The sequence below is a fragment of the Solanum verrucosum genome, unplaced genomic scaffold (assembly GCF_900185275.1).
Source record: "Solanum verrucosum unplaced genomic scaffold, falcon-dt-bn FXZP01000118.1, whole genome shotgun sequence".
NCBI lineage: Eukaryota > Viridiplantae > Streptophyta > Magnoliopsida > Solanales > Solanaceae > Solanum > Solanum verrucosum.
Genome location: NW_026020568.1, coordinates 25,728 through 46,198, shown reverse-complemented (window position 1 = coordinate 46,198; position 20,471 = coordinate 25,728). Strand labels below are relative to the sequence as shown.

General features: G+C 38.0%; 1 protein-coding gene and 1 non-coding gene across 2 annotated transcripts; both read left to right on the top strand.

Moving 5' to 3' along the window:
* Nucleotides 1-461: 461 nt before the first annotated feature.
* On the top strand, nucleotides 462-20,197 carry LOC125810634 (uncharacterized). Its single transcript, XM_049490104.1, has 24 exons — nucleotides 462-584; nucleotides 1,516-1,934; nucleotides 2,681-2,832; nucleotides 3,573-3,812; nucleotides 4,154-4,263; nucleotides 4,367-4,444; nucleotides 4,567-4,673; nucleotides 11,415-11,509; nucleotides 11,592-11,725; nucleotides 12,141-12,244; nucleotides 12,313-12,390; nucleotides 12,595-12,676; nucleotides 12,925-13,096; nucleotides 14,539-14,609; nucleotides 15,002-15,082; nucleotides 15,170-15,240; nucleotides 15,534-15,630; nucleotides 15,719-15,778; nucleotides 16,281-16,335; nucleotides 16,445-16,842; nucleotides 16,915-18,555; nucleotides 18,710-19,279; nucleotides 19,370-19,428; nucleotides 19,721-20,197. Exons 2-24 carry the CDS (start codon nucleotides 1,579-1,581, stop codon nucleotides 19,914-19,916), a joined length of 5,007 nt encoding a protein of 1,668 aa, XP_049346061.1. The 5' UTR covers nucleotides 462-584; nucleotides 1,516-1,578; the 3' UTR covers nucleotides 19,917-20,197.
* Nucleotides 4,801-4,924, top strand: LOC125810637 (U6atac minor spliceosomal RNA). The gene has a single exon (XR_007441880.1). It is a non-coding gene; the product is annotated as a U6atac minor spliceosomal RNA (small nuclear RNA).
* Nucleotides 20,198-20,471: the final 274 nt, after the last annotated feature.

Below are 20,471 nucleotides of genomic sequence, written 5' to 3'. Positions count from 1 at the left end.
CCAAAATCACCCAGTTTGACCCACCAGACCGACACCAAATCACAGAGAGGATTTTGGATAGATGGCACACAATAGAGGGGAGGTTTTCATTTTTCCTTCTTATCAAGGATTAGATCCAAGCATTTAGAGAACATTCACTGGATAGAAGGAGACGATGCTCAGATACACGGAGGGTGAGGTCACTGGGAAGGCAGATTTTTGGTAAAAAATGGAGCACCACCTTCAGTCGCCCTCGCCTCACCGTACACCACTCTGCCACCAAACACCACCGTCAATCACCACCCTAACACCATCATGTGAATGCCCTTTCTTCCATATATCACATTCCTGTACAGATCCATGAACCACCCGCAACTCAGTCGTGAATCCCATGACCTCTGGAAAAAATATCGCCAGCTAACTCCATAGCCACTGGCTTCAACCCAGAACAGAGAGCCCCTCCCCCATTTCCAAGCCACTAGAATACCTGTTCTTGCAGTAGAAACAAAAGCTGATCGAGTGTCATAGATTGTTGAGGTTCATATGCTCACCAAATCACAGAGAGGTTTCAGGACAGTGGGCAATAATTCACATCTATTGAGGAAGTAAGATTGCAGCAGGAATTTCATAGTAAAAGATGCAACTGTAATTCAAAACCAAGAAGATCAACTTAGGAAGCTTTTCCTCTTTAAATGCTGAGAATTGAAGCAAATTAAATTCAAAAGCACATTTATTCTAATTTGACTAATTTGGTTCATTTTTTGGTTGTGATTTTGGTGTAGTTTTGGTTGAGATTTGTTCAATTTTTTTGCTAATGCCTTGGTCCAATTTAGGGACTGTTTGGTCCAATTCTGGGACTGATTTGTTTCAGACTTTCAGTTTTTGTTGTGATTTGATGTGGGTCTGGTGGGCTGTGGGTCGTGGATTTAATTGGGTAATTTTGGCCAGATTGGAAGAAACTGTTAATTTGGGGGTGGGGGTGTTAAATCTGATAAGTTCCATAACTTCGAGGGTAATATTAGCAAGATAGTATAACGGAGGATAGAGTTGAACAGTATAATAAAGTAGAGGGGTAAATTTTACCCTTTTCCCTTTTTTCTATACCCCTGAAATAGGTTTGAAATAGTTAAAGAGTTTTACTAGTTTGTTTGCCCCAATTCTGACTTCACCATTTTTACTTACTGCTAGTGTGCACACATGTGTTAATTTTGTTGTGTGATACTTGTAATTAGCCACTTGACTTTTGTCCTATAACTTCCATGCAGTTGTAACGGGAAGCTGAAATGAAAGAGGAGGGAGGGGGGGAGGGGGGGGGGCTTTCTTGTTATTATTGTCACATATTTTTGTTGCATTACAATAACATGTTTGGAAGAATCATATCTAAGTTCTTTGACCTTGTGTAGTGACCTTTGTGCGCGCTTGTTCATGGTGGTTAGAATATGTTTCATGAAGTGTTAATGAATTATGAGAAGTTCTGCATTTACTTCCTAGCAAATGATTGAGTATGCTTTCTAATTTCAGTTTTTGAGAATGTAGATTCATGGATCTCGCTCTTTGAAGAGGAATACTCAGTGTGGGGAGTTTATTTGCTAACAAAGGATGGATTCAGGGAAGTGTACATCTAGAAATGGTGCTTCATCATCAAATATGGCACATACAAGCTTCCTGAATAGGGTATACACAAAATCTCTCTTCGAAGAAGAAGAGAGATTTGCTGAACATGCCACAATAAAGGATGTAAATATTGACCTCAGAGAAGTTTATTTTCTGATTATGCATTTTTTGTCATCTGGGCCGTGCCGAAAAACGTTTGGAATATTCTGTGATGAACTTTTGGAACATGAGCTTCTGCCTAGGAGATATCATGCTTGGTATTCAAGAAAAGGTGTACTCAGTGGAGATGATGATGACGATGACATTTCTTTCCCTCTAAATTATGATGATCTGATCCTAAGGTGTGCCTTGTAAACATATTTCATGTTTTTCTTCTTGTTGAAATTAGATATGTCTGCTGCACTTTTGTGTGCTGGTGTTTGCTTTGAGCTCCAGTCTCATCAGTGATGCGACTGAACCTCATCACTGTCATATCTGTCATCTGAGACAACTTAGAATAGATCAGGTCCAAACATGTTGTATTGAGCAAGCTTTGTATACCTTCTTTGGGGGATCTTTCGATCCACAGAATAATAGATATGGGAAACCTGTGTCCTCTCTGCCCCACTTTATGTGAAGTTGTTCCGCTTTAAGTTTTAGATTGATTCAGTTGTGAAATAAGACGACATGTGATCTAGGAAATAGTTGCTTCAAAGAGAAATCTCCCTGGATACATCTATTCAATTCTTTTATGAATTTATGTAAATATATGATTAATTTAATTCTGGAAAAGAATGTCAAGCTATTCTGATCGAGTCCTATAGATTTTAAACTTTCTTTTAAAGACTCAATTATGAGTTCTTTGTTATAACCAAAAAATCAATTATTTGTCACTTTTCTATTATACTATATAATTCCTTCTCACTAGAACCTTTTGCTTATTTATAATTGAATTATTTATATTTAATGATGCTTTCAAAATGGTTGCTGGGCTCCTGGGAAAGTTGACCTGGTTAACATGCCACAATATCCATCTGTTTCTGCTTAAATAGTTAATTGATATTCTTGATTCCTTGTGTTGTTTAAACCTTTAGTTTGCTGATGATAGGTATCCTCATGTTGAAAAAGATCACTTAGTAAAGTTGCTTAAACAACTGCTGCTGAATTCGGGTCCTCCTTTGCAATGTGGTGGGGGAGATTCCCCTGGTGCTGCTGATGTCCCCACGCTACTTGGATCTGGGCCTTTTTCTCTTTTGACTTGTAAGTAGTCTTATGAGGTCTAAGATCTAATATATATTCTCTTGGAAATTGACCTCGCATGTCTCAATTTCTCTTTTTCCTTTTTTGTTTTTTTGGTTTAAACCGACTCCTTTTGTCCTTGATTATTTTTCCTACTCTCTGTTCTGGCTTGTGCACTACTATAGCTTTGGTACTCGTTTTGGCCAAAAGTTACATAAACCTTTTCCCTGTACTACTCAACAATTCTCCAATATCATGTCACCAGATAGTGAACTAACAGGAATCCAAGCATATTACAAGATTAACTTTATCTCTCTACTCTTAAACTGACATACACTATCACTTAAACTATATCTTTGGTGGTATTTTAACCAAAAAAAAAAGAAGCCACAATTTACTGAGTAGCATTTTGAGGATTGTATTGCATTTGAATTTGTGCCTTTCTTTGGCTTTATAAGGCGTCTCACTGAAAGGCGAAAACAGCTTACAGGTACTTTTTAAAAACTCTTTGGCATGTATTCTGCATCTTTGATCGTGAATGATTCCTTTCATCAGTTTGTTCAAGTGAGCAAAGTTATCCAGGAAAGCCTTCCATACTACGAATTCTTCACAAACATCCCTTGTTTGGTCATTTGCACTGTGATCTCTTGTGCACATTGTCCCTCTCCCTTTTATGTTGTCTCTCTTAAGTAGCATGACATATACATTCTGTTGCCACTTTAGGTTTTCTGTTTGTCTAAGTTTGAATATGTGATGAACAGGTGAGCGAAATAGAGTCAATAAGCAAGCACAATCCCTTCCTTCATACCTCCGTTGGCCACACATGCCGGCTAATCAGGTGCATGGTCTAACTTTAAGAGAGATTGGAGGAGGTTTCCCAAAACATCATCGTGCTCCATCTATCCGTCTTGCAAGTTATGCTGTTGCAAAGCCGTCAACTATGGTCCAAAAGATGCAAAACATAAAGAAACTAAGGGGACATAGGGATGCTGTTTATTGTGGTACAACTTTAAAACTCTTATTGTATATAGGCACTTAAAAGTTCTTCTCTCAAAATGGGTTCTCGTTCAGGGATTTCATTTATGCTCAATAAAACACACTTTTTCAGCTATACCTAATATTCCAGAAATTGAATGCCACTAATAGTAAAGGTAGCTGTTTCTTTTTTCTTAAATCGTAGCTACATTCAATAGCTTTTAAGGTTTATCATATTAGAGATATAAAGGGTTGTCTGTCAAGAAGACATGCGAACCTTCAGCTCAATTAGAGATATAAAGGGTTGTCTGTCAAGAAGACATGCGAACCTTCAGCTCAATTTCTCTGCCTATTCTCTGTTGTGTAGCAATATTTGATCGCTCAGGAAGATATGTGATTACTGGTTCTGATGATCGCCTCGTCAAGGTTTGGTCAATGGAAACTGGATTATGCCTGGCTAGTTGCCGAGGACATGAAGTAAGTTCATTGAGATATGCTCCCAATAGTGTCCTCAATTTTAACTCTTCCTTATGAATAGTTACTCTTCGTTTGTACACTTATTTGCTTGTCATGCTAATAGGGTGACATCACTGATTTAGCTGTCAGTTCAAACAATGCTTTGGTGGCATCTGCATCAAATGACTACAGCATTCGAGTTGTAAGATTCTCCTACCACTTGACAGAGATATCTTCTTGCTTTCTTTGAAGAGTTATAATTTTGGGCTTGAAGATCTCCTCTGTTGAAGAGTGAGCAGCTTATCTACTTTCTCTGTACTTCAGTGGCGCTTGCCAGATGGATTACCTATTTCAGTTTTGCGTGGTCACACTGGAGCTGTTACTGCCATCGCATTTACTCCAAAAACTAGCTCTGTGTATCAGCTTCTATCGTAAGCTACCTTTAAGCCTTGATCCTTATTGTTGCTCCTTTCTCTTTGAAGGGACATGATGCATTATTATGTGTAAGAGATTTAGCCCTATTTGATTAAGCCATACAGATTAAATGTGGCTTATGGAGTGTTCTAGAAAGGATAGATGGTTGGCATCTCCCCCGACAGGGATGGGAAACGCCTTGGGGCTTTACCTGTTACCAGACACATCCGGTTAAGGCTACCCACTTCGGTGGATCTTACATTTTTAAAAGTTGCCAAAAAAACAAAATTTGTGGAGTATCTTTGTACTCTGAGACACGACTGCTGCATGGGTGATTGTGGTTTTGTATCTTTCTAGTTTTACAATTAATATTTAGTAGGTGTTTGGACATGAATATGATAGTTCATGTAGGAAAAGAAACAAGTAATAGTTGGCCTAGTCAGATTTGAGGTTGTTCTAATGCATAGGTCATAGTTCAAGTAGGAAAAAGAATAGATGGAGATAGTCCGAGTACGAAAAGGGAACAATTGATAGTTGAGGTGTGAAACTCGCGTAAATGTGATAGATCAGGTGTGGTTTTGACAACTAACTCATAAATAAATTAATATTAGTTACTAGCTATTCTTTATTATAATTTTACCACATGGTACAAACAATCTCTTTACATCGATCATGAGTCTTTTTTGACAAAATTTAAAGTATGGGTCTTTATTTGCAAAATATAAGCTTATGGGTCAGGTTTTAATTTAAGAGCAATTGAAGCCTTTTAGGTGAATTTGAAATCAAAATTCAAAATGAAGTTGGAGTTTTGTTCAAATGTCATAAACAAACACAAATTTTAAACCAAAACCTTCAAATTTCAAATCCAAATTGCATGGCCAAGTGGCCCCTTAAACTTAGAAATGAACTTCATTCGATGCCTCAATCTCACCCCTTTTTGCTAGTTTTGTTTGTCTAATGAATCCTTTTTCAATGAATGTTGTCTTTTTCCTCATGTAGTCAATTAATTAGTGACAATACATCTGTAAAAGCTATTCTAGCAATTTGTGTGATACCATCTGTCTTGAGGTAGAAAATGTAAAAAGAATAGCACTCTGTTTAAGAGAGAGGTTATATATCCTTCAGTTGACATAAACAGCTCCATTTCTTCTCTTCACTGGCTCCAACTTTTCACTCCCGAAAATCAACAAAAGCTTTAGCTCTTTGGCATTCCAAATCTGCCTTTTGACGTATCTGATATTATCTATGGTGAGGCATTGTGTACCCTTCCACCTTTGTCTATATGGTTTCGGCATCCAAATTGCTGTGTTTTAAAGTTTTTGTTGCTTCATCATAATCAGTCTTCTTAACTGAAGTGGACATCACCAAGCGATAAGCTTCCCTACCCTTTTTTTACCCCTCCCTAGATGCTCCTGCTTTTTGTTGCTCCCTTGGTGACTCGAACCCACAACCTAAAGTTTGAAGATGGAGGGTGTTTACCATCTGAGCAACCCCCTCTTGTCACTTCCCTACCTTCTTGAATATCATTCCTCATGTTGAAATTTAACTGGTACGGGACTTCCTCCCAGTTTTTCACCAGGATCATCATGCCCTACCTCCAGTGTCCCTTTCACGTTATATGTTTATTTGCTTCCTTGTCCTTTCATGGTAATATTAATTTTTTTCTTGAATTTTAGCATCTCCAGAACTTCTGTGGAACCTTGTACTAAACTGATTGTGGTCCATTCTGGTCCACCCTTGAGAAAATGGAGGTTGTTAGGAAACAGACTTGTCCCTCATTGGATGTACAAGAGTCTCCAAGGAAATTGCTCTCTACCTACTCTATTACCATCATCACTCTACCTCGTATTTTTGAGAATGGTAGCATGTTTTATAAGTAGCACACAGGCTGTGCTAGGGCCATCTATACCGATTTCAAAAGAGCAAAAAAATCATAGCTATATTCTATCTCCTATTAGAAGGGTCCTGTGACATCTATCATATCAGAATCTCTACCTTCTGTATTGCTCGAAACATCTTTCTCTACTCAGCCCATCGAGTCCCTCTAGGATTCCTGCACTTTCTCTCAATTCAGCTGCGCCAATAACTTTGCTCTAGCCTCTACATCCACTCCGCAACTTGTTGTGCCTATTAAAGACAAAAAAAGGAAAAAAAGAAGTCTACAATCCACGCATATAGCTAGAATGGGTTACACGTGTGCGAGGATGTTAGAGAACACACTTGTCATTGTTTATTTAAGGGTTCCCAAATAAATTCATAATATTTTGATCCACTCTACATGTTGTATTGACGTCTGGGGTTGGATGTTTAGATTGTTTCACTGAGGCGATTTAGTAAAACCAACTAATTGACCCTTTTACGTAGTAGCCATGCTATGTCCCCTTGCTTTACTATTTGGCGTGTCTTGTGTTTGGTAGAACCTTAGGAGCTTCCATCTCAATGTGAGTTGGTACTCAACTTGTTTCCTCATGAAATAAATATTTGGTTCGGCTTTCCCCTTTTGATTTAAAAAAAAAAAAAAGAACTGGTAATGTTGTATTCTTCAGCATTAATGGTATGTTATGCTGGCAACCTCCAAAAATTGTGACCAAAATGCTAATTACAATGAGCCTAACAAAACTACTATTTGAATTCATCATTACAAGTTCTCCTTTACACTAAAAATAATGGGTTGTGATGCAGTTCCACAAATTTATCCTCAAAGCATCTCACATTTCTCTCTCTCCACACTGTCCATCACCATATGCATACTGGGATTATTCTCCACCATTTCGTTTGATTTTTGCTTCCCCCTCTCCTGATCCAGCAGCTCAGAAGGTCTGCTGTATGCTCTGGCACTGACCACTGGGTTTGTGTGAGACTAAAGAAGATGGACCAAAGCTGAGAAGTGACTTTGCAGTGTAAGAAAATGTGGCTGTTTGTCTCCTCTGTTTATTGCCCAAGAAACATTTGGATGCAAATTGCACCCCCCTTCTTTTTAGACTCTCATGTGTCAGACAAGCTTTCCTGGTCACCTGCCAAGGGAAGCACAAAATTTATGTTGGAGTTCGATTATTCCGAACCTGCCTCAATGGCCCTATCTAGCAACCTGGATTCTTCAGTATACTCTTCCTGTATAGCTTGTTTACAGTGAATTTGACATCTTTCCCATGTTTCCAGATGATAGTATCAGGGCTCACATTGATACCTTTGAAACTACCAATGTCTTGGAGCATCCTTGCCATCCTGGCCGGCATATCTACCTCCCAGTCATTTAGATGCCTTCTGAAACAGATATTCCACCCTTGAGGGGACCAATTGTTACGATTGCTGTATAAAGAGAACAAAGCTAGATAGGAATTCATCAAGGACTCCTGACCATTCCAGGTATCCCTCCAAAGGGAAATTTTGTTGCCATTACCAATCTTGTAGCAAAATGATCTGAAAAACCATAGGGCCTTGATGGACTTCCATATTGAGACACTATATGTAGTTGTCACCACCAGTGACTGATTTGCCCATACTTAGACTGGATGACCTCCTTCCAAAGTGCTTGCTCCTCGTCAACAAATCTCCATAACCATTTCATCATTAGGTACTCATTATGAAGTGCCAGGTTCCAGATGCCTGGATCACCAGTTTCTTTGTTTAGTTGAACAGTCTTCTGTTTGACCAGATGGTAACCCTTGCCTTCCTTGTTTCCCAACCGCAAAAAATTTCTTCTTAATTTGTCTAACTTTTCTTCCACCTTAGAAGGGATTGGGAATAAATACATGACATGTGTTGGCAGTGAGTCCAGAACAGAGCTTATCAGAGTTAATATTCCTCCTAATGAAAGGTATTGCAATTTCCATTTTGAGAGCTTCTTCTCTATTTTTCCCACTATCCTGTCCCATATTTCTAACTCCTTGTGCTCATTGCCCAAAGGCATGCCCAAGTAGGTTGTTGGTAAGTCATGATCTATCCTACATCCCAGAATGCTAACCAGTCCCTCCATATGTGTCACCTCATTGATGGGGAATGAGCACTCGTTCTCGAATTTACACAGAGTCCAAAAGTAGCCTCAAATGCTAAGAGAATCATCCTGATGTAGCAATTTTGTTCAAATGCAACATCACAGAAGATGACAGTGTTATCAACATAGAGTAAGTGACAAATTTCCATGTCTTCACCCAACCTGTTGCCTATCCCGAAGCCATTCAACCATTTCTTCTGGACTGCAATTCTCATCATGCTGTTGAAGCCTTCCATGTCAATAGTGAAAAGGAAAGGTGAAAGAGGGTCACCTTGTCTCAGTCCTCTTTAAGAAGGAAAAAAACCAATAGGTTCTCCATTTACCAGAATCAGGAACCTGGCTATTTTGATACAAAGTCCAATCCATTTCAACCACCTCACACCAAAGCCCATCTGTTTGAGAATCCCAGTTGACATGGTCAAAAGCCTTTTCTATGTCTACTTTGCTCATAACACCTATAAGAGGAGTATATGTAATCTGTCTTTCTTTGAAGAATGGCATCTGATGGTTGTTAACCTGTTTACACACTGCTTTTTTCAATCTTTCTGCCAATAATTTAGCAATGATCTTTTGGACTCCACTTATGAGGCTAATAGGTTTGAAGTCCCTGAGTTCTGAAGCTCCTATCTTCTTAGGTATGAGGGGAATGTAAGAGGGTGTTTGGATTAACTTTTTAAAAGTAGCTTATATGCTAAAAGCTAAAAACCATCAGCTCAGAATATCCATTTTTTTGTCTTTTAGCTTAATTTTATACTTTTTGACCTAAAAGTATGTGCTTAAAAGCACTTTTTATCTTTCCCAAACACCACAAAAAATAAGAAAAGAGCTTAAAAGCCAAAAAACACTTAAAAGAAGTTAATCCTAACACCCTCTAAGTAGCATTGAAGCTCTTTTCACACACAGGATGAGAATGGAAGTGATGTAAGGTATTCATGATATCTACCTTGACCAGATCCCAAAAGGATTGGTAGAAGCTCATTGGAAACCCATCAGGACCAGTTTCTTTGTCATTGGTACACAGTCTAATTCAGTCAATAATCTCCCAATATGTATCTTGTTCTGAGAGTTGGGCTAAAGATATTTGATCATGACCTTTAGTTGGGATATCTTTGAAGTCAATAGATAGTGGAGAACGAAAACCATAAAATGTGTTTCTTCACATCTGTAATCGTGGTGGACAGATCTATCTGGTACAACCTATGCTGATGTGAGGTAGCAGGTACTTGGTAGAATAGTCGAGGTGCGTGCAAGATGGGACACCATCATAATTAAAAAAAAAAGATAAGTGGAAAAACAACAGGCCTATGCTGATCTTTTTTTATTTTTAATTGCTTCACCTTTTAGTTTTTTCACATTTCAAACAATTTTTATGAGGACCATTATTTGATACACTGGTTTAATAATCTTTTCAAACATTTTCTTGAGATCTCTACATTGGATCAAATTAGGCCATGTATTTTGGAGGGAGGGAGTAATATCATAGAAGAAGCTAACATGATAGCAGAAGAAATTGAAGGAAAATTTGTGGTCTAATCCATACCTGTAATTTGATGGGAACTAGGTGCTCTGTACCTATAGTATATTAGTAAGCTAGTTATTCTAGGATTTAAATTTATTGTTCTTTTTGTGAGTGGTTTTATATTCTTTTGTTGTCCCTGTTCTATGAGATTATAGTTCAAATTTTAGTGATGTGATGGCAAATACTGCTTACGAGGTGTGTACAAAAGGTAGAGAATCTTACAACAAATCATGATTCTCTACAAATTCATCTAGTCATCAGCAATAACTGCATGAAAAAGAATCAACAATGACTTGATTATCAACAACACTCCAAAAATATGCAAAAATAAAAATGTTCCACTAATCTATATCCCCAGAATGAAATGGGGAGAAGATTCTGGCACAAGGACTATCTGCAATTATCCTTGTGCATTCAGATGCCTCTACATTTTTGAATACTTCATCAAATATCTATACAAAAGAGTATTCTACTTCTTCAGATGCTCTCCCGTTTCTCACTTTTACGTTCACTTATGTGGAAAGCAAAAAAGGAGCTACTTCGCTTGCTCTACTTCTCCTTCTCTTCCTTCAGGTGTTAGATCCTATAAGCCCCTCCCGCAGGCTCATCCTTTCCACTCTGAACATGCTCCACAGCAAGGTCTTGTAGTCATTACCTTATTTCCTCTTTTACCATGTGGTACTTTGTATATTCGATAATTATAGAGACACCTATACACAGGTTTCAATTGATCGCAAATGGCTCCTAAAATATTACACAAAATTGTGCTCTTGTCTGGTTATGGTATATTGCCACTATATATAGCTGTTTGCTCTTCATAATAGTGGAAATCTTACATCACAATTTTTCGTTTTAAGAGACTCTTGAACATATTATGTGAAGTTGTGTGCTGGTCGTGCATGTTTTTATATTTATGTTAAAGGCTTAAAGCAAAAGATAAATGTACTAAGTTTTTTCTTATAATTTATTTTTTAATTCCTCTATAAAACTTCCTTTGAGTTAGTGGCCAACTCAAAGCATTAGATGAAGATATGGAAGCCTTAGACTAAGGTGTACAAAGAATAAAGAGGGTTAAAATACAAGAAACCTAGTAAAGATTTTACACTAGGTTGTACAATTAACAGAAATCATTTTTATCTATTTTCGTGTCTGTTAAAGTTTCTTGCTAAGTATTATGGGGTTTATGGTAACTTGCTTTATAAATGTGTGACTTCCTTCCCTCGGGTTTTTGTTTCCTACTGGTAGGTCCTCAGATGATGGAACTTGTCGCATTTGGGATGCTAGGTCTTCTCAATGTGTTCCACGTGTTTACTCGCCAAGACCAAAGGATAACGTTTCAGGTTAGCTGAGAACAAGTTATTTGTCTGATAATGTTTGTGCTGTTAGTTGGCGAGTCTCTGTGTGGATTTTATTTTTATGCAGTGAGGAGCAGTGGTACCGCAGCAACCAACCTTCAGTCCTCAAGTAATACATCGCATAGCCATCAAATTTTGTGTTGTGCATACAATGCCAATGGAACTGTCTTTGTCACTGGCAGCTCTGATACTTTAGCAAGGGTATGGACAAGCATCAAACGTTATGCTCTATTATAACATTGTCAAATCTTCATTATAAGATAGCAGGGATATGAGATTTTTTTGTTTCCTGTCAATAAGCTCTTAGCATAGTTTACCTTTTTTTTGGTAAGGTAATATTGTATCAGTCTTCTTAGGATCGGACTGATACAAGAGATGTTCTGAGCTTCTTTATCAAAGTCCTCTAATTAATGTTTAGCTTACTTAAGGCATAACACATGTTTGACAACCTAACAATAAGAAATTTCCAGTAACGGTTAAACATAGAGTTTACCGTATGAAGTATGCAAGAAATGTTAAGAATGTGAAAGTTTTTGGTGCATTTTGACTTTTCAGTGTATTTTCTGTTAATGGGATGATGAGATTGTATGGAATCACAAACATTATCCGTCTTCAGGTCTGGAGTGCTTGTAAATTCTCCCCAGATCACCCCGAGGAGCTAAATCATGAAATAGATACATTATCTGGTCACGAAAATGATGTCAACTATGTACAGTTCAGGTTGGTGCAGTCATGTTGTCACCCTTAAACGTGTTCATCATTATCTAACCTTCTATTCTTTTGTGCAGTGGCTGTGCAGTTGCTTCACGATCTTCAACTTCTGATTCCATTGTGGAGGACTGCATTCCTAAATTTAGGAATTCTTGGTTTGTGAACATCTTTTTTCCTTGTTCCAATTATTTCAAATGATCCTAATACCAATAAAAAATTTAAATGGCACTATATCCTTCTTATCAGCTATAGTTAATCATGGTTGAACATAAAGTAGAGTTTGGTTGGTCAACCTGTTTGATGGATAAAGTTGTGTTAACTTGCGTAAATGATCATGCTTGTTAAAACACAATTTTCAGGTTTAGCCATGACAACATTGTCACTTGTTCCCGTGACGGAAGTGCAATTATTTGGACCCCAAAACCACGCAAGTCGTCCCATGTAAGTTCTTGACTTCAAAATTTGGTTTCTTTTTGTGAGAAATAAGAGAATGAATACATGCACAAAATTATGCCTGTATGTTTTTAGAGGGATACTACAGAATGTATGCTCTGCTTTACTCGAGGTGTTAGACACTAATTCATCACACCGTTACATCTGTAAATTGGGACCAAGTCTAACTGACCTACAGTATTGAGACATTTCTCTGTGCTGGTTCTTTCTGACTATTAATGTTCTAATCTGTTCAGGGAAAACATGGACGTTCTTGGGGTAAGGCATATCATCTTAAAGTTCCTCCTCCACCAATGCCACCACAGCCTCCTCGAGGAGGGCCACGGCAGAGATTTCGCCCTACTCCTCGCGGTGTTAACATGATAGTGTGGAGCCTGGATAATCGCTTTGTACTGGCTGCTATCATGGGTATTTTATCTTAATTGCATATTTAGTTCAAATGCATTAATTTGTACTTTTATTTGGTTAAAACTATTTTAAATATGATTATGGGATGAAAGTTTCATTTCTTGCCCATAATAGTTTGGTCTTTGTGAATTGAAACATCTTGTTGTTGACCTACTATACAGTAATTAAAGATGATGCTCAACAGGCATGACACACATTCACAAGCCTGGTTAGTAGGCGTTTCTCATGACAGTAGTGAATAACTCATGCTGATAATGAGTTAATAAATAAATTTTATTTATGTTATAATGGAACCAAATTAAATCAGGATGATATTGACAGCGAATACTGGTGGTATGGATATTTTCTTACGTTACAGATTTATTGTTGCCTTAAAAGCCCAAACTTTTCCCTTTTTTCACGCACCCTATCGAACTTTTAGTTCTAGCAAGTATGTCATAACTACTGTATAATGACCTTCAACTTCATGTTAAATCTTTTTTCTGGTTTGCATCCAGAGAAGTCTGTGTTGGAATAGGTAATAAGTTGTTGGAATATTTGGTTGGTAAATTGTAATTAAAGTGCATTTGAGGTAGTTTCAAGATATTTAAACATAGGAAACCGATGTCAAGTTGATACTATTCTAAGACATGTTGGTGCCTGGCATGGGCTTAAGTTTACCCCCATCAGGGTAATGCAGCCATGGTTGAAAGAAAAAAAGAAATAATGCAGTCATGTGAAAGTTTTGAAAGAAATGCTTAGGAAACTTATTTTCTACTGCAAGTAGAAAAATGGTGTGAGCTGAGAATAATTGGGGTGCCTTATGGAGGGTTATTCCTCATGAGCTATTAAGTATAGCACGAATCTAACATGGCTTAGAAGTTGTAGATTGACTTCCCAGTATATTTTCATCATTCATCAAAGGAGCTAGGAAGCATCCCCACTTAGTGATCGTCCGCTAGTTCACACAATTCCGAAGAAATTATCATGGATGAGCCACATGCAGGGAAACTTGGTTGAATAGTTCCTGTTCCATTCATGCTACTGTTAGCTTATGTGCTATGTCTAGTGGCCGGTGAATCTTACCCAGTATCGGAAATTAGATCAGATATTTCCTCGATTGCCGAGGGTCCAGTCATATCTGAATGGATCTTGTGTTTTTCTTGTTTTCCCATGTGTGCGACTAGTCAATTCCTGGCAAACTGGACACGTAGAAGTGCGAATTTCCTAAGCACCTGCAAGGCTAACAACACAAAATTGGTTCATGTTCTTCCTACTCGTTGAATGTCAAACTCCAACTTCGTGGGTTTTGAAATCAAGGTCTTCTTGGTTCCTGTTAGAAAGGAAAATACTTCCATTTGGGGTTGTGAATGACTGAATTCAAATTATGTTCCTTTTGTTGAAGCAGAGAAATTATGGTGCTTGAATTTGAGATTTTCAACTCATAAGGTGAACTTATGCAGATTGCCGAATTTGTGTTTGGAATGCTAGTGATGGTAGCTTGGTGCACTCCTTGACTGGTCACGCACAGTCTGTAAGTTATCTGACTATGATTAGGCTGATATTTCTGAGTTTTTTTTTTCAAAATGCTTGCTTAGGCTGGTTATATGTTTTCACGTGTCATCTTGGTTAGATATTTTTGAGAAACTTCCACTTAAGCTCCATTTCGTTGCATGTGTTCACTGGTTATTTCTTTCTCTCTTGCTTCCACCATTGTCTAATTTCTTGGTCAGGCACTATAAAAGAGTCATGCAATTCTTTAGGGTGGTTTATTTTCACTTTCTTGGTCATAATAAACTTTAAAAAATGTTAGTCACTCAATTCCGGTACTATTCTTAATATGACTCCTCCACCCCTTCACTCCATCCACACCTATTGAAAAACTTATAGCTGGTGTAATTGACACTTTGTGTTCGACTCTTGCAGACATATGTTCTGGATGTTCATCCTTTCAACCCCAGAATCGCAATGAGTGCTGGTTATGATGGGAAAACCATCCTGTGGGATGTAGGTTTCTGGTTCTTTTGATTATTGTATCACATCCTTTTACACAGGTATTTCCATTTGTTGAACTCTTGCTATTTCTATCTCCAGATATGGGAGGGGATCCCCATCCGCACATATGATATAGGACGCTTTAAGTTGGTTGATGGAAAGTTTTCACAGTAAGTAATTTAAAGAGGACATAATAATATTTCATGTATCTTTGATATTTGACTTATAAAGTTTGTTTGTGTATATAAATGGTGATTCCTTAATGTACTTCAAATTTTAGACATCATCAGAGCTTCCTGATTTGGGGTCATAGAAGAACACCAATCCTATCATGGCTTCAGAATTAATTACTCATTCAGTTCCATTTCCCATTAGATTTGCTAACTGGTGCAAATGCTCTTTGCTTTATTTGAAATGTCGAAGTTACTTATTTGTGTTGGATGTGCTGTTTCTTTGTGAAAAGGGATGGAACATCAATTGTTCTTTCTGATGATGTTGGACAAATATATTTATTAAATACAGGCCAAGGCGAGTCTCAAAAGGATGCTAAATATGATCAGGTATATGAGGCGGTTTCTTTCATTCTCATCATTGTTTTAAGTAGTTTACAGTTACTGTATGCGATCTTGAGGCTATAACTTTCAACAGTTCTTCCTTGGGGATTACCGGCCCCTTATCCAGGATGTGCAGGGGAATGTTCTTGATCAGGTACCTTTAGTTTTGGCATACTAGTTCACTCCGTCAATTCAGGATTATGACACATTTTTCTTTTTTGTCCTTTCCAAAATTTATTTCCTTGATGTCATTCTTTTTTCCACCCATCCCATTAAAAATAATATCATTGACATTATTTAAGACTTTGTATGAAATCTTTTCAAATGATTAATCCAAGTTTGAACTGTTACACTGTATCTAAATCCGTTTAGTTATCTTTCCAAAAAAATTACTGTTAATCTCTATAGTTAAAGTAGGTCATGCAAAAAAAAAAAAGAATTAGGTCATGTTTTTGTGACGAAGAGAGTTAAAAGATTTATTCTTTACCACTTTTAAGTTCTATCATTTGTTTTTACTACTTGAGAAATTTCATATCAAACTTATCTGGGTAATACATGGATGGGCCTATCTGTCAGCTACCTACAGCTGTTCCATCTTGTATAAGTTTTCCAAGTTTTTTTAAGTTATGAACAACAGGCATTTTTTACTGTTGCAGGAGACACAGTTAGCTCCATATCGGAGGAACATGCAAGATCTTCTTTGTGATGCAAGTAGATATTCGTTGCTTTCGTCATTCGTTCTTTTTTCTTTTTTGGTCAGTTTCTAGAAGATGGTAATAAATGTTTTTTTTCTTCCAAACATGGATAATGGGAATACTAGGTATGCTTCCATATCCTGAACCATATCAGAGTACGTACCAGCGCCGCCGCCTAGGAGCTCTGGGTACCGAGTGGCGTCCTTCTTCAATTAAATTTTCTGTAGGCACAGACGGTGGTTTGGGCCTAGGATACCAGGTTTTACCAGTGGCTGACTTGGATATAATAGCTGAACCACTGCCGGAGTTTGTGGATACCCTTTTCTGGGAGCCAGATAATGTTATTCTGAATGATGAGACTGATTCAGAATATAATATGAATGAAGAGCTTTCTGCTGAAGGAGAGCGTGAATGTTTAAGAGACGGCTCTTCTAGTGGTTCAGTATGTAGTGAAGAACAGAAGATGAGACGGAGTCGGAAAGATAGCCTACGCAGATCAAAAAGGAAAATATCTGTATCAGAAGTAAGCATCTACATTCACAAACAAATTACCTATTTGCTTACCCTGGCTGAGCAACATTTGCATCTTTTTCAGGTGGAAGCCGCATCATCTGGAAGGCGTCTTAGGAAGAAAGTTAAGGATGATGATGTTGGCACTTCATGTAGAAGTCTTAGAACTAGGAAATCAAGAAATGGGCAGAAAGCTACCACTAAAAGGAAGTCATCTAAACCAAAGTCATTCAGATCTCACCATGGAGCTGCACATCCTGAAATTGTATATCAGCAATATGACATTTCTTCAGATGATGAAGATGAAGCTAGCTCTGAGGATGATTCATTGGAAACTGAATCATTAGAATGTTGGTCAAGCGATCAGAATATTGCATCTGATGACAAACTGACAAGCACACCGCGGAGCTATCCAACAGGTGGAGCTATCGATGTGCCTCCTAAATCCACTGAACCTCTGACAAACGGCGAGAACAAAAGGAGATTGGTCCTGAAATTGAAAATCCGTGATGCTAATAAGCTTGAGCTATCAAAAGACACTGCAGCTCAGTGTGGTGATCAAGCTGATAAGCCATGTTCTTCTCAAGCTGGTGAAGAGATAATTGAAGATAATGTGGTGAACCTAAGGTTAAAGGAGCCAGGATCATCCTCTGCAGACAAGATTGGCATGAAGCTGTTTGGGAAATACAGTAAAACTGAACATATGGTTAATGACAAGGAGGCCAAAGATGTTTTAAATGAGCAAGTCGATAGAAAACCTTCTGCTGGTCCAGATTTCCAAAATCTGGCTCTGGCCGATAATTTAATGGCCGAGGCTCAAACGAATCTGGGACAATCTGAGGCTAGCAGTTTGCTGGCTGGAAATGGTCCTGGAGATGCACTGTGTTTCTCAGGAGTTGCTAAAAGTTCTTCATTATTGCACTTGTCATCATCACCCAGTCATCAGCTGCAGCAAATAGGTGTTGGTCCTGGTGCAAACAAGTTGACTACCACCGATGACAATCCTGAAGTAAACCTCAAACCTAGAGTGAAGCCAACCATAATAAAGATAAAATCAAAGAAAATGTCCAGGGAGTCTCAAACTCATTCTGAGTTTAATCCTCCTACAGATGCTTATTGTGGAGATGAATCAACATCTAAAATCTTTTCCCATTTGGAACAAAACCAAGTTCCAGAAACAGGTAATGGCCCTGATAGATTCAGTCAGAATTTGCATTGGGGTGTACTGATGGATGATTCTGTTGGCAGAAACAAGTCTCATGGATCTAGAAGCGGTTTACGTAGCAGTCATGATATTTGTGAAAGTGCTTCTAATGCTTGTAATGATCATAACGAAACAGGTTCTGAATTCCCTCATGCCGCGACTGATGCAGCACGTAGAAAGAGATCCTTAAGATTTACTGCAATGTCAAGAGACGCAGCATTCGGGAAAGATGACCTAAAAATAAGAGAGAGCCATGTAGCTGTAGGTTCATCAAGAAACACCGAAAAGCTAACCAAGAAGGCTACTGGTTCTCCGCCATTAGGATGGACTTCAAGTAATGTGTTCAAGTGCCGGTCATCTAGAAACACTAAAGAGGGTTCTTCCAGGGATGAAAATATTTTTTCATCTGGAATGAGCTCGAATGAGGCAGTGAAAAAACTGAATTGGTTGCTATTGTCAGAGCGTGAAGAGGGTTACCGCTACATTCCTCAGCTAGGTGATGAAGTAGTGTACTTCCGACAGGTGCATTATTTAGTTTCTATTGGTTAATCATTGCCTCTTCTTTCCTTTTACCGCATTTTGTTTTTTCATGTAATATTTTCTTTGTTGCATTAGTGATTTCCAAATCGAGTCATTAAGCTTTATTTGATTTACACTTGGTATTTCTTGACATTAGGGGCATCAAGAATATATAGAATATAGTGATTCATCAGAGCCTGGTCCTTGGACAAAGAATGCAGCTGCAGTCCAAGCTGTGGAAATTTGCTTGGTAAAACATCTTTCATATGCAACTCTTCCTGGCTCTGGTGAGAGCTGCTGTAAAGTTACACTTCAATTCATAGATTCCTCTTCCCCTGTCTCTGGACAGAAGTTTAAGCTTACACTGCCCGAACTAGTCAACTTCCCTGACTTTCTAATTGAGAGATCAAGGTATGAGACTGCAATGGAGAGAAATTGGTCGTATGGAGATAAGTGTCTGGTTTGGTGGAAGGATGAGAGTGAGCAAGGTGGTAAGTGGTGGGTAGGTGAGGTAGTTTCAGTGAAAGCCAAGTCTGACCAGTTTCCTGATAGTCCATGGGAAAGATGTGGTATCCTATACGAAGGTGAAGTAGAACCCCATCCTCAGAGTCCCTGGGAACTACATGATGTAGATAGTTCATGGGAGCAACCTCAACTTGACTTGGAAAGCAAAAATAGAGTGTTGTCATCTGTCACTGAACTACTGCAGTCAGCAAGCAGAAATCAGGTTTCAATCTTTTAAATTGTCTTGCCTTAAATTAACAATTGAACTTTGTAGGTCAAAGCATCAGAGCTGACCCTGTTATGCATGTTACAGGATAACTTTGGGATTCTAAAATTGAAACATGTTGCTGTGAAACTGGACTTCATGAATAGGTACTCTTTTTAAATTAATTGTGTTTCTTTGAACTTTGAAGAAGTTGAAGAAATTCCATATCGTACTCAGATTTCCCCCCTCCCTCCTCCCTTAAAAAGAGAAGATAAGAAGTTAGAAGTTTGCCTCTTATGTTCCTCTTTATTATATTCTCTTTATACTTTGCAGGGGTTTCAATTTCCTCCTCCTTTTTTTTTTTGGGGGGTGGGGGGGATGTTTTGTTATAATAACTTTTTCGCTTGGCATGCACAATTATTAATGGACCCAACACGATAAATGATTTGCCCTTTGCAGGTTCCCTGTTCCTCTATCACCTGAAATAATCCGGTTAAGGTTAGAGAACAACTATTATAGAAGCTTGAAAGCAATGAAGCATGATTTCTCTGTGATGATAGCAAATGGTGAGGCTTACTTTGCCAAAAACAGAGAGCTTTCACTGAAAATGAAGCGTCTTTTAGATTGGTTTACCGAGAAATTATCAAATTTATGAGGGCATGCTTCTCCTTAGCTTATTAGTTTTCTTTCCTTCTTCCAACTGCCTGGCGGATCCAATTTTGTGGAATGGATCTTCAGTGCTTGGGCTCTGGAAATGGTTGGTCTCAGAGTCTAGAGTTGTCTGTTGTATTATTTTGGGGGGTTTGGAGTACAGTTTACACCAAGTAGAAATACTATGTGGAGATACAGAGAGGGGGCATTCTTTTTTTTTTGCATGTTTCTTCTCGAGAATGTTACTCAGAAAACAGGATTATTTTGTTTACTTTTACTATACTTTGAGATTCAGTCAGTCCTTTGTTGTTTCGATTCGAATAGCCAAACTTCCTGAATGAAAATTGAATGTAAGCACAGCTTAATCCATTACATACAAGCCCAGCAACAAGAGAAAATAATGCTTGTATTAGTTCTGGTATTACTAATTCCTTGTTTAGCATATTTTTTTCAATCTATGTATTAACTCATTGGATGGAAATAATTCCGTGTCTAGTTGAATATGAACAATTCCGTTAGTGGTCTTACCACTATTTTGATATCAATTTTATACAACATT

What these genes read in the sequence shown, in the direction of transcription:
- LOC125810634 (XM_049490104.1), top strand. Translation starts at nt 1,579, where the DNA reads ATGGATTCAGGGAAGTGTACATCTAGAAATGGTGCTTCATCATCAAAT. An exon ending in TATGATGATCTGATCCTAAG is followed by an intron (nt 1,935 to 2,680) that starts GTGTGCCTTGTA and finishes TGCTGATGATAG; the next exon opens with GTATCCTCATGTTGAAAAAG. An exon ending in CTAGTTGCCGAGGACATGAA is followed by an intron (nt 4,264 to 4,366) that starts GTAAGTTCATTG and finishes TCATGCTAATAG; the next exon opens with GGTGACATCACTGATTTAGC.